The sequence below is a fragment of the Bactrocera tryoni genome, chromosome 5 (genome assembly GCF_016617805.1).
Source record: "Bactrocera tryoni isolate S06 chromosome 5, CSIRO_BtryS06_freeze2, whole genome shotgun sequence".
NCBI lineage: Eukaryota > Metazoa > Arthropoda > Insecta > Diptera > Tephritidae > Bactrocera > Bactrocera tryoni.
This window is the reverse complement of record NC_052503.1, coordinates 3,434,672-3,449,051: the sequence shown is the minus strand read 5'-3', so window position 1 is coordinate 3,449,051 and position 14,380 is coordinate 3,434,672. Positions and strand designations below refer to the sequence as shown.

The 14,380-nt window shown below is 39.2% G+C and overlaps 1 protein-coding gene across 11 annotated transcripts in view; it reads left to right on the top strand.

Annotated features, from left to right (window-relative positions):
* LOC120776340 (tyrosine-protein kinase Abl) overlaps nucleotides 1–13,872 on the top strand; it is a 72,496-nt gene extending 58,624 nt beyond the window's left edge. For 8 of the 11 annotated variants that reach the window (XM_040106889.1, XM_040106885.1, XM_040106883.1 and 5 more), the window contains exons 4-10: nucleotides 6,256–6,775; nucleotides 6,876–7,291; nucleotides 7,355–7,941; nucleotides 8,344–8,533; nucleotides 8,620–8,740; nucleotides 8,812–9,143; nucleotides 10,054–13,872. In XM_040106889.1, coding sequence (XP_039962823.1) covers nucleotides 6,256–6,775; nucleotides 6,876–7,291; nucleotides 7,355–7,941; nucleotides 8,344–8,533; nucleotides 8,620–8,740; nucleotides 8,812–9,143; nucleotides 10,054–13,091 — 5,204 coding nt within the window. In that variant the 3' untranslated portion in view covers nucleotides 13,092–13,872. The remainder of the gene's footprint in view (nucleotides 1–6,255; nucleotides 6,776–6,875; nucleotides 7,292–7,354; nucleotides 7,942–8,343; nucleotides 8,534–8,619; nucleotides 8,741–8,811; nucleotides 9,144–10,053) is intronic. The other 3 variants (XM_040106891.1, XM_040106890.1, XM_040106892.1) reach the window with 2 other exon arrangements.
* The last annotated feature ends 508 nt before the right edge of the window (nucleotides 13,873–14,380 follow it).

Here is a 14,380-nt window from a genome sequence, read left to right as displayed (position 1 = left end):
GCTCCTTTTCGAGAGAACAAGCTGAGTAGGCATGCGGGTCATGTGATGCTTAGGAATGGCTGCACGTTTTGATTAATTTTTTACATAAGTATGTTCAAAAGTCATATTTTCTGTATTATGTGTGAGTATGTAAGTAAGTATGCATATGTGCACACCTGCGTTAATATGTCATGTCATCACGTACGGAACGATTTTCATATTCGAAATTATGAAAAAGAAATTTCGCTTATAATTTCATTTCGCGCTGACCTCTATCTGCAACCATAATTGTGTATGCATGTGTGTGTACTTCCGGCTTGGAGGCTCCGCTGTAAGACAATACCTTTTATACGCTTTGTAAAAGTCATAACTTTTATGAATGAAATGTTTGTGCATGTATTGTATTTCATAAATGTGTATATGAGCATTTACCTATGCATGGGTGTATAGACACATACTTATATCAAATATGCATATAATGTACCATTGTATGTGTAAAGGAGACAACTCATAAATTAATGTTGGGCCTGTGGCGCTCATTTGGGTCTCCGGTCAGTCGCAACAACAGCAAAAACGCTAACTGTTTGATAGCAAATGGTGTGACGACAAGCTGGTCTTATTGCTCGTTTAGATTAATGAATATTTCCTCTTTAATAATAATTTATATGCTCGGGCATAATATGTAAGTAAATATGTTTGTTGGATTTGATTTTTAATTGAAAAGCAACAATATATAAATATATATGTATATGTATATGTATGTATACGCATACATATCTTCTTAGGAAGTAAATATGTAAGAAGATGTTTAAGGATATGGAAGCGAACTTTACCTAAGGATCTTTAATTTTCATAAGCTGTCTTTGATTAAATTCTATTTTGTAATACAAACTTTTTTGTTATTTTTTTTTCAAACCTACTCATTCTTTCACACTTTTATACTTCCTTATTTAAATGTTTTACAATTTTGCAATTAAAGCAATCCGCACATCACTCCCACTTGTGCCCCAGAAAGCCAAACTTCCAGAAGTTCTTCCAACTTGGGCATTGTATTTCGCACTTATTTTCGTTCCAGCTTGCTCCCATTAAAAGTAAAGCACATTTGAAAAGAAACCGCCAAGCTTTTATTTAATCACCAGAAACGCCAACAACAGTGCCGGCGTCCGCGTGCGCGCCGGCGTCGGCGACAATGTTTGTGGCTTGCTTCTGACGCGTTCGCACTGCATGACATACATACACACTTGTCAGTTACAAAATCTTTTGTGGAGATGTGTTTTTATGGTTTTACGCAATAGTTATACATTAAATCGTTTTACCAGCAAAAAAAGAACCAGAGAAAATAGAGCGAATCTGAGTAAAAAGTGAATGCGAATGAAATACATACATATGTATGTATGTCTATACACAATGCATGCAGTCCATCAGTTTATTAATCCAACAATTTAAAAGGCACTCAGAACAGTCTTCTTAAAGATGTACGTAGCTATGTACAGGGTTTTCCAATAAGATTGATATGATTTCTTAAAAAAAACAAAAAAACACACACTAATTTTTAAGGAAATTCAAATGTTTTTTATTTGGTGTGAAGTGCAATCGATACAATTAAGTTCTGAATATAACATTATTCAAAAGGCTTTCACTACTTCTTTTTCAGGAACGAATTCAATGAACCCCATTTTCGACTACTTTTTTTGTATGTAATGAATAACACGTTTAATATTGACTTCTAAAGCTTGAAGAGAATCTGGCTTATTGCTAAAGACCAATGACTTTAAATAATGGTGTTAAATCACAACTTCTAGGAGACCATGCAATGTCACAATTTCTTGAAATAAAATACTCTCTAATAATTCGGTCGTTGCACGTGATGTGTGGCACGTAGCCCCGTCTAATTGAGTCCAGATGTTGGCAAGATCAACTTCTTCCAATCACGGCAATTGTTGGTTATCATCGATTTATACCGCTCTCCATTGACAATAAGCGTGTCACCAGCTTAATTTCGAAAGAAGTTCGAACCATTGATTCCACCAGACCAAAAACCACACCAAATTGTCAATTTAGGTGAATATAATCGTTGTTCATAAATAATTTGAGGATTTTCTTAGCACCAGAATCAACAGTTTTGCTCGTTTACCGCACTACTAAGATAAATTAAAATTTAAAAATTTGTAAACGTTATTCTTGTGTATATCTTTCCATGATGAAATTGTAAACATTACAAAATACAATGAAGAAAAATAATACAGACCATGACATATTAAAAATGAAACGACAATTTGAAACCACATCATCACTATTGGAAACCCCGCTACATATATAATGAGGGCGAGGAAAAAATATATAAACGTACATATCAGGACCTAAGTTGATTTAGCTCGATTCGTTAGAACCTTGAGTTTTCTATAAATTTGACCAGAATTTTTTCGATTGTCAGAACATGGACTTGTTTACAATTTCTTGGTCGCTTTGTATCCCTTGAATATAAGCTCCACAATTAAAATAAAAATTTAATTTTAATGTTTTTTTTTTTTTGAAACGTGCGATTTACACACTTATGTATGTACATTAATACTATTTAAAAAAAAAATTATTTAACAGTTTTTTTGTTTTTTACGTCTTTTGTCGCGAAGTTTTGCAAAATCCATAAGAAAACGTCGAAGACCTACATAATACATACATACTCATAAATGATCAGCGGGACGAGCTCGGTAGATTTATTCGTCTGTCTGACTCTGCGAACTCGCCGGAATCGCCGATATCATATATGTACATACATATGTATGTACAAACATAGCTGCCATTCGAAATGACCGATTAAAAGCAGGTTCTTTTTTAGAAACTGCATTATTTGTGAAGGGTTTCTAGCTTTAGTTTTTCCTCAAGTATTTTTGTGTTTTATTTTTTATTTTTGGCATATTATTTTTCAAAAAATGTATAATTTAAATAAAATCTTGATATTGTACATGTATTAGTTGTCATGAACGAAGTCGTTTATCAGTTACTTTTCTTTTATGAATTCTAAATTGCGCTAATGTTAAAATTAGTAGATAAATTAAATAACCATATACATACATATACAAATATGCCAATTATTCACACTGATTCTTTTGACTTAACATTTTAGCAGACTAAACGGGCTTCACACATACGCACATACATATGTACATATCAGTATTTATATTAATATATGTATATTCTTACGTTTTTCACAAATAAAAAATACAAATTGGTTTAATAATTTCTGTATCTTCAACATTCTTGTAATTTTTTCATGCGTCTTCCCACAACATAAAAATGTGGCTTCTTTGAAAAAAAAAACATACAAAATAAGGCTAAGAAAAGTACTGCAAAGAGCAGAACACGGTTTTCTTTGCTCATCCCCACTTTGCTTCGTGAATTATTTATTTTCTCAATGAAAATGGCAGCTTCAAACGCACGAACACACCAGATACAAACATGCCTCAGATTGAAGTGGCTGGGCATGTACAAGATATATGTATATGTATCTATGTAAGTCTGTAGGCAGATATCTGCCGAGCGTATTTTCATTGAGGCATTCCTGCATAAATGCTTTTGCGATGCATAAATTGCTTGTAAATTCCAGTTCCCATCCATTGCGACAGAGCAATCGTGGCCTCTGTTGTTATTATTTGATACTCAGGTGACTGTCATTGCGCGCTCCTTTGCTCTTCTCCAAAGCCCTTAACTGTGGAATTCCAACCGAACCGGCAGTGGTGCTCACATTTGTTGCCGGTTCTCCGCTTGTTTGTGTTTGTATTGTTGTTTTTGTGTGTGTTCTTTTGTAAAAATCTTATCACATAAATTCAGGTGAACGTTCAATTGTTTTGCTTTTACTCTTTGGCTTTGTACAAAACAAGTTTCCTTATTTATTTTCAACTTGCTGGTAGAAGTGCTTAAGTTTTTTGTATGTCAGTTGAAGAACTTCCGATGCTGGTGTTTTAGCGGAATTCAAAATAAAAAAAATAATAATGTAAATATTAGGGAAAAATACCAACATTTTCCAGTGTAAAACAAACCGTTATCAAAAATTTAAAATACTCCAAAATGCCTGACCGAAAATTTCCAATTTAGAAGACTATTAAATATTATTCTCAATAGTCGCTACAAATGTCTTCCACGTATGAGAAGAACTGCCTGGAGACTTTCATCTTACTCCAGTTATTTTTTGTTGGTTTAAGTAAAGTTTGCGTAAACAGTCTTGACGCAAAGTAACATTGTTCGATAAACACACACATGCAAAAGTGGCATAACTAAATTTCTTATTACTCTGAAATTCGCAATGATTCAGCTTGCTAAAGTTAGAGAGAATCGAATAAAATTCAATGCGACTGCATTTTCGAACTAAGAACACTAAAAAGGCAAAACAACATTTGTGGCGAACAATCGAACACGACGAAAGGCAACACATAAACATTTTCTCGCCGAATAAATAGGCTGCAGCAAAGATAAATTAACAAAAAAGACTTTGTAGTATTTGAAAGCCGACAACAGTAATGTATAGCGGCGAGGAGAGCATTGGCAATCAACTCAACAACAACATTCGCCATTCATAGCCTACTGTGCAACGTGAAATGAATCGAAATGATGACAGCAACTTCATGGTTATCAATATGGCGCTTGATTGTCATTCTCTTGATCAAAAGCTGTGTTTGTTTGTTTTGTATGTTTATTAGACAAGTCCTTCAATGTCGGCAGATAATGTTCGTTAACTTGTTGCCATTTTGAAGGTAATTTCATAATGCCGATACTCAGAGAAACGCTCGTCCCAATTACCAGAAAACTGGGACAGTCGAGGACACAGGGGTAGGTGGTGATCATTTGGTTGTAGGTCCAGATTGCAAGGTGGATGTATAAACACCTCCCATTAAGCTCTCGGAGCTTCTGGCGAGTCACTATCAATGTGTGTGGCCTGGCGTGGTCCTGACGCAACACAATTCCTTTCCTATTGGTCAAAGTTGACAACTTTTGAGCGACTGCTTCGTTCAGTCGGTTCAATTGTTGACAGCACTGTTCCTAGTTTTCTGTAGGGAATACTTAGTACATGAGATTACCTGCCAATCACCCCAAATATATAGTAAAAACTTTTGTCAACCTTGATCACTGTTTCCGCCGAATTCTTACCGCATCTATCTGGATTTGCTCCGTTTAGGATTCTTAGAATAAATCTATTTTTCATTGCCAGTGACAATTCGATGCAAAACTTTCATGACTTTGAAGCAAAATTTCAGTGTTGTTCGGTTTTCCATTTGTCTTTCATTCAATCCATGCGGCACCCATTTTCCACACTTTTGGATCTCTCCCATAGCTTTCAAACGGTCTGGAATTGTTTATTGCTCAACATTTAACATGGCTGCCATTTGCTTTTGACTCAAAGTATGATCTTCATCCAATAATGTTTGCAGTTCGGCGTCTTCAAACTTTTTTGATGGTCTTCCACGTTCTTCATTTCTCACATCAAAATCATTCTCTCTGCACCGTTGAAATCATCTTTTGCATGTTGCTTCTGATAGAGCATGATCTCAATATGCCTCGACAAGCATTCTATGTGACTCTGTAGCACTTCCTCAAATGAAAACAAAAATTAATGCTTTCCGAAAATCGTCACTTTTCGCTACAATGAAAAAATATGATGTTGTTTGTTCAATGGCTGTGCTTGACAAATATCAACCAAACAGGAAAGAATTAAAGCTCGTTCACAACTTGGTGCATCTTTGACACCAAAATTACCGGATCGAAATCGATGAAACAAAAATTGAGTGTGTGATGGCTGTTACAGTGTCAAGATTATAAACACGATCCACATTTTCTTCCTATTTGATTGTGATTTCGCCGCAGAAGGCCTGTAAAAATTGGTCTATTGTCTCTTTGCTAATGTCCACCTTTGACTTTGGTGCTCAAACTATACTGAGTCAAGCAATCACAAAACTGTCTGAGAAACTTTAGCACAACGTCGTTCAGCGAAATCCGATCGCGCAACGCCAGATACAGATTACTAATGCTATATGTTGGAAAAATAATGGATTTTTAAGCTAAACTTTTTTTGGATATAAGAAGAATAAATATAAATATCTCATTCTATGTGCAAAACTTTTTCTTATGAAGCGAATGACCGTTATTCAGTCCATTTCTTCACTTCATCAATAAACCATAAAAATCTACTAATATCGTTGTACATTTCTGTATTAAAATTAGAGGCTGTCATCTACATCAAACCCCCTTCTAATTGCTTTTATTTACCTATAACTTTATTAACAGAAGCACTGCGGCAATCTCGACCGCTGCCACACATTCCGGCCGGCACGACAATGTTGCCTGACGCCGATCTGCAATGCCAAGATGGCGTCTCGCTACACACCCAAAGCCACAGCACAGGTCACAATTCCGCCACATCCGGCTTTGAAACGGCACACCGCTGGACATCCAAAGAGAATCTGCTGGCACCTGGTCCCGAAGAGGACGATCCACAGCTGTTCGTAGCTTTATATGATTTTCAAGCCGGTGGGGAGAATCAATTGAGTCTGAAGAAAGGCGAACAGGTGCGTATATTGTCTTACAACAAATCCGGCGAATGGTGTGAAGCACACTCGGACTCTGGCAATGTCGGTTGGGTGCCATCGAACTACGTGACGCCGCTGAATTCGCTGGAGAAGCACTCTTGGTATCATGGTCCCATATCGCGCAATGCCGCCGAATACTTACTCAGCTCGGGCATCAATGGCAGCTTTTTGGTGCGCGAAAGTGAAAGTTCGCCAGGGCAGCGTAGCATCAGTCTAAGGTATGACATTAATGCCGATTGTTGTATACAAATAATATTTCTATGTATGTATGTAGAAATTTAATTATTAAATGACTATTTTTCTCACGAAAACTTTTAGATACGAAGGTCGTGTGTATCATTACCGCATTTCCGAGGATCCGGATGGTAAAGTTTTTGTAACAGCGGAAGCCAAATTTAATACACTCGCCGAACTTGTGCATCATCATAGTGTACAACACGAAGGGCACGGGTTGATTACGCCATTACTATACCCAGCGCCCAAACAAAATAAACCGACCGTTTTCCCACTCAGTCCCGAACCGGACGAGTGGGAAATCTGCCGTACGGACATTGTGATGAAGCATAAGTTGGGCGGCGGCCAGTACGGTGAGGTGTACGAGGCCGTTTGGAAGCGTTACGGCAACACAGTGGCTGTGAAGACGCTGAAGGAGGACACAATGGCACTCAAGGACTTTCTCGAAGAGGCGGCTATAATGAAAGAAATGAAACATCCAAACCTTGTGCAACTAATTGGTAAATATTAAACAATTTAACTATTGTTGGGATTAAAAAAACTTCAAACTTTCTTGCCTTCAGGTGTTTGCACGCGTGAACCGCCCTTCTACATCATTACCGAATTCATGTCGCATGGCAACCTCTTAGATTTCCTGCGTTCGCCTGCCCGCGAAACACTTGACGCTGTGGCACTGCTTTATATGGCCACACAGATTGCCTCTGGTATGAGTTATTTGGAGTCGCGCAATTACATTCATCGCGATTTGGCCGCACGCAACTGTCTAGTGGGCGATAACAAACTCGTGAAAGTTGCCGATTTCGGCTTGGCGCGACTTATGCGCGATGACACGTACACAGCGCATGCCGGGGCCAAATTCCCCATCAAGTGGACCGCCCCAGAGGGTTTGGCGTACAACAAGTTCAGCACGAAGTCGGATGTTTGGGCATTTGGCGTTTTGTTGTGGGAGATCGCCACATATGGCGCTTCACCGTATCCCAATATTGATCTCACCGATGTATTTCATAAGCTTGAGAAGGGCTATCGCATGGAGAGGCCGCCGGGTTGCCCACCGGAAGTGTACGATTTGATGCGTCAGTGTTGGCATTGGAATGCGGCGGATCGGCCGACATTCAAGAGTATACATCATGCATTGGAGCATATGTTTCAGGTGGGTGAGGTGTGGGATGACAATGGTGACAGTGGTGAATTTTGTGAAGATTATGAAGATGATGAGGAAGAAGAAGTTGAAGAAGAGGAAGATGATGATGATAATGAATACGATGATGATGATGATATTGACGATGACGATGACGGCGTTGAACTTTGATGTGATCGTAACGGCAATATGGGGTACAAATGTACCGATGCAACAAATAGGGCCACAGCAGCCAACCTGTTGCTAACCACTGTGACCGATACATTAAGAGACGCTGTTATTGTAGAGCCTCATAGATATAAAAAAATTCATGAAAATCAAAATGATGATGATAAAATAGCTATGAACATGAAAATACGTTGTAAGAACAATAATAATAATGGACGACCACGTCTCGTTTTCTTCGATCTGCAGGAATCATCGATTACCGAGGCGGTCGCAAAACAATTGAATGCCACAACGATGACGCAGAGTCTAACGCCGCAAATGGGCAAAAAGGGCATACCAGCGAGTGGCGGCGGTGGTGGTGGCGGCAGCAGCAGTGGCGGCGGTTTAACACCGAGCGGCGGACTACTGGAACAACCCGTCGGAACGCCAATGTCGGGTAAATATCGCAATAATAATAAATTTGGTATACTGGAATTGTAAATAATATATTAATAACAAATAAAATTTTAAATGTACCTGCAGAAACCGGTTCGACTTCCACCAAATTAAGTACATTCTCCAGCCAAGGTAAAGGCAATGTGCAAATGCGCCGCACCACCAACAAACAGGGCAAACAGGCTCCCGCGCCACCGAAACGTACGAGGTGCGTCACTATTTACAGACAACAAAGTCCTCACTGTTTATTATTTTTTATATTTTCTTTTGTTTTTGCAGTTTACTTTCGACCAGCCGTGATTCTACTTATCGTGAGGACGATTCACGTAATCTCATAGATGAGCACAACACAAATGGTAGTAGCATCTTTTTCAACCTACAGCAACAACTACAAAAACAGCTGCAAAAGCAAACTCCAATACAACCACAACCATATAACGTTGTATCAACCACAACCACAACCCCAAACAATAACACTAATAATAAACGTTGCAAAACGAATTCTTATACTTTGTGTACTACACCACCTCCTCCCCAATATTCTATAAAGAAATCATCCTCTTGCAGTAGTTTCCTAATCGATATACTTTTTCGAGGTATTTCACACCTGAGTAAGATTATTAAAACATTTCCTTTGTATCGTTTTTATCATTTTTGTTAAATGTTTAAATTTATTTAATTATTTGTGTGTTATTTTCGATACTTTTGGTACTTTGGTTATCTTCTTATAGTAAAAAGAGTTATTTGTGTGCTGAGTAATGAATTGGTAAATTACTAGTAAAAGCCTTTTCGTAATTTTTTTACTACTCTTGCAGAAATATCCTATTTATTCAAAGATTTTGATTAGCTTTGTATGTACTTTCTAAATAAAGCTTTTGACTGTTCTCTGAAGTTCATTACTCATTTGACACACCTGTTGTTTGTTTGTTTTAGTTGTTTGTTTTTTTTTAACTTTTCCTTCCATCTTTCATTGAGTTTACGTTTAATATTTGTTACTTACTAACATTTTTACCAGTATGTATGTAAATTTATATTAATCAAGATTAATTATGAAATTATACAGGGTTGCAAAGGAGTTAATGTATGTAAGTACTAAGTTAGCTTTTCACTTCAAGTTGCGCCAAAAATAGAATGACCGAAAAAAATTTGCATGCTTGCCCGTTATCTTATGGATTGGACCACGTTCGAATATGTGTATCTTGAAGTGAGTGTCAAAGCTATTGTCCTTGCTTTCCAGCTCACCCTGTATAAAAGCATATACATAGATATTAAAATCTAACTTTAATTAATTTGCTTTATGCCTTCCACATTCATTTCGTCTTGAATAATCTTACTGCCTGGTTGCTGGACCTCCATCCAAACTAAATGCTAATGTCGCCCCCCAAAACCACGCATCCACCTATCTACGCATTGCTCTACTCTCTGCCAATACATATTATAAGCATAAAACTGCAGTCTCTCTTACTTACCAACTAACAATTATATTTTTTCGATCTTCTTATTTTCTGCATACACAAATAGGTCTCACGCGCGATATTAATAGTCTGACCCAACGTTATGATTCCGAAAATGACAATACAACAGGTGATCCCGACACTGATGCCACCGGTGATAGCTTGGAATGTCAAAATATACCCACCAGCCAAAGTAAGGTGCAGCACTCGCTCCACAGCGGTGGCATCGGTCCACGCTCGGCTCAACAGCATAGCTCATTCAAGCGACCCACGCCCGTCATGGGCAATCGCGGTCTCGAAACACGTCAAAGCAAACGATCTCAACATCAACAACAACACCATGCGCCACGGGACAATAGCGCAGGCGGTTGTACGTCACATCACGTGACCGTCGGTGCATTGGAGGTGAATAATGTAAAGTGCGTAGTCAATCGATATGGCACTTTGCCGAAAGTGCAACGCATCGGCGCATATCTGAATAGTCTGGAGGATCCGCATACGCTACCACAGCACAGTATCGCCACCCACCTGTCAACAGTGGCGCCGGTTGCCACCACAAATGGTCATGGCGGGCATACAGCAGCCATACGTCAACAACTGCCACCGGCACATGTGATGCCGTTGCCGCCACCAATGAAGTCCGTCGCGAATGTCACACCCACTGGGAATTGTGGCAATATACCGACGCCACCACAGCAAATGATACGTAGCAATTCATCGAGTGGTGTTACCATGCAAAACAGCGCTTCAGCGAGTTTGAATAAATTACAGCGTCATCGTACAGCTGCTGATGGCACCATGATGACGTTTTCCTCATTTCGTGGTACATCCTCCAGCAATTCACCCAAACGCAGTCAACAGCCGGCGTTAGCTAATTTGGAATTTCCACCACCGCCATTGGATTTGCCACCACCACCAGAAGAGTTCGAGACACCACCGCCGCCACCACCACCCGCACCAGCAGCCGAGGTGTTGGAAGAACTACAATCGGCAAGTATAACCTCAACACAATACCCTTTACCGAATAGCAGTAGTAATGATGTCTCGAACACTGCACCCAGTGTTGAGGAAGCAAGCACACGATTCGGTGTGTCGTTGCGTAAACGTGAGCCATCGACAGACTCATGCAGTTCGCTGGGGTCACCACCGGAGGTTACAAATGCCAATACAAATGCTGGTGGTAATGTGCAGGAGTTCAATATGAAGGAGAAATTGATGGCGGAAATCAAAGACCGTTCCAAAGAGAATTCCGCCAACAATGCAAATTTACAAAACGGCAGCACCATACCAGCAGGCAGTGGCGTGGACCCCGTGTCTTTGCTGTTCACAGAGTTGGCTGAAATGAATTTGACAAAGCAAAAGGCAACACCACCGCAACCACCAAAAGCTCAAGGTGGTGCCAGTAACGGTGATTCAGGCGGTTCGCAAACACAATCTCAAGAGAATGGCAATACAAACTCATTTAAGGCACAGCTAAAGAAAGTTGAACCAAAAAAATTACCAACACCCACACAAAAGACCGAAAATCAAACGACGATCATTGACTTTAAAGCGCATTTGCGAAAAGTTGAAAAAGACCCGAAAGATAAAAAAGACGCAGCCACAGATGAGGCGCCTAAAAATATACTACAAAAGGCACAAACTGTGATCTCTACGGGCACTCTGGGCCGCAAGGGTGACAAGAAATTCACCACACCTATGACAATGGCGCCAACAATGGGCACGTTAACAACACAACAAAAGACTGAAAATGCAAAACATGACATGACCAATAGCAATAATGGCAATACCATTAACCCTGCCAATACCAACACTAACTCAACTACAAATACCAATGGTAATACTCAACATAACGCAAATGCAAATTCCAATATAAACTGCAACAATACGCCAAACACCACAGAGCCAGCAGATGCGCCAGTGATGGCAAACGATGGCGATTCTGGCAAACGTCGCAGCACAGGTAGTATACATAGTTTGAAGAAATTATGGGAGCAACCGGGCAGTGGCGCCGATTATGCAAGCACCCAATCACAGGCGAACTGCTCAACAAATAGTGGCAGCACCGGCACGAATTCCAACATTACCAACAGCACTAGCACCTCGAGCACCAATCAACTTTCGCCAAAATTCAGTTTGAAGCCCATCTCGAATGCTGCAACCACGCCCACAACAAATTCAAATCGTTTTCCACCACTTAGCACCCAAATCTCACCACGTACCAATGCCATGAATGCCACTAATTCCATGGCCAATAAGCCGCCACCAGCTGCACCACCACCACCGCCCCCTACTACCAATAACAGCACAAATAATCAAACTCAGAATCACAATCAAAATTCCATTTTCAACAATTCCCATTGCACGAAATCCCAACTAACAACCTCTCTCTCAACTCAACTATTCACAGATGGTAATCATCAGTATGGTGAACAAGGTACTTCAAACACCAATAATTCCACCGCTAACACATCAACCGGAAATAACACAACGACTAACAACGAAATCGCTGCAATGAGCCAATCACTTTTTGTAGAGCACAGCAGTGCTGCAAACACCGGCGGCAATCTAATGCAGCCAAACAATAAACTCACCACATCGACTATCACTACAAATGCGGCTGCTACAGCTGCGAATAATACAACTAACAACAAACCCGCCGTACCGCTGAAGCCCACCAAACTGACCATCTACGCCACGCCCATCTCACAGAAGATCGCCGCCAGCGCATTGGATAGCACCACAAACACACCACTGGGCAGCGCACTGCAAAGTTCAACACAAATCACACGCGAAAGCATATTAGAGCTCGTCGGACTGCTCGAGACTTCATTAAATCAGCATCCCGTCAACTCGATCTCGGCCTCACAGTGGCTACAACTAAGCGACAAGCTCAACATACTGCAAAATAATTGTGTAGTCTTCGCTGACAACGAAACAATGCCGCCGCATTCGAAATTCCATTTTCGCGAATTGGTGACACGCGTCGAAACGCAATCGCAGAGTCTGCGCACTGCCGGCAGTAAAAATGTACAAGACAACGAGCGTCTGGTCAGCGAGGTGGGTCAATCTTTGAAGCAGCTAACAAATGCCTTGCATAGGTAAATATTATTAAAGCGGGAAACACGGTCGGGGGTGAACAGCGCTTACAGTTGCAATGTTGGCGACGGGGGAACGCAGGAGTTGCCACCACCATGGCGCAGTTGGCTAGACGCCGAGGGAAATTTCATTAAACGCAAATGAAAGTAACAGCCGCCACAATTATGGGTTGTGCGTGGTTGTATGTTGTGTGAAGAATGTTCAGAAATTCAAGGCTTTAGTTTCCTGCTTGAGTGAATGTTGTAGGCATATCATGTGTGTGACGAAACTGTGGGATTTGAATATGCGTTTTAAATTCATAGATTTCTTGTTATAGAACAAAAGACGATTCCGATCATGCCACAAACAAAAAGAAAAATGATATTTTCAATTAATTTTAAAGTGTTGATCAACTTAAAAACACAACCTAAAACACACACCACACATACATACATAAGTAAAAAAAAGTATATTTTTATGCAGCAGAACTAGACATTCATTATTAATCAAAACAATTATGACTACTTAACTTCGGACGAAGTACAGGGTTCTAAATCCTAACATATTTATGCGTATAATTAATTTAATTTTGTCATACATACCGTTGTAAACTGCTTGCAGCTTACTGTTCATGCGTAAACCCTGTATATATTAAAGTGAAAATACAAAATCTAGTCATACATGAAGAATCCAATTTAAATTGCTGTTAGTTGTAGACTTACCCCAAAATGAAATCAAGACATTTTAAACTACTTGTACTAGTTACTAGCAATATAACCATTATGGAAGCAAGCAAACATTTTGATAAGACTTGCATTAGTACTCATTTATTAAGACTTATTTGGTAGGTATTCCTCTAACAACATGATTATTATATTTTAATTCCATATATTATATATTACATATATATTTAATAAAAAAAAACTGTTTCCATATTTTAGAAATTTACATGTATATTTTAGGTATTTATAACTAGCACTGTATAAAGTTAATGAAAGCGATGCGATTATGTAAAAATATAAGCAGACTTTTGTGTCATTTTTAGCACTATAACGGTGTTTTTAACTGCTCCTACAAAAATATAGTTGCCAGAAAAGCATAATGCAAAAAATAAAATTGGAAATTGTATAACGGCCTACATATATTGCAGTATTTGTGAAAGTCGCGTATGTTTGCATAACAATTTAATCACATTCAAGTGCCAAAAAATTTAAAAGCAAGCTAAAAACATGCTTTAGTATTTATGATGGCATATATTATTGTTGGTTTCGATTGTTTTTCGATTGTTCTAACAACTTCATTGTATGTTTGCAAAT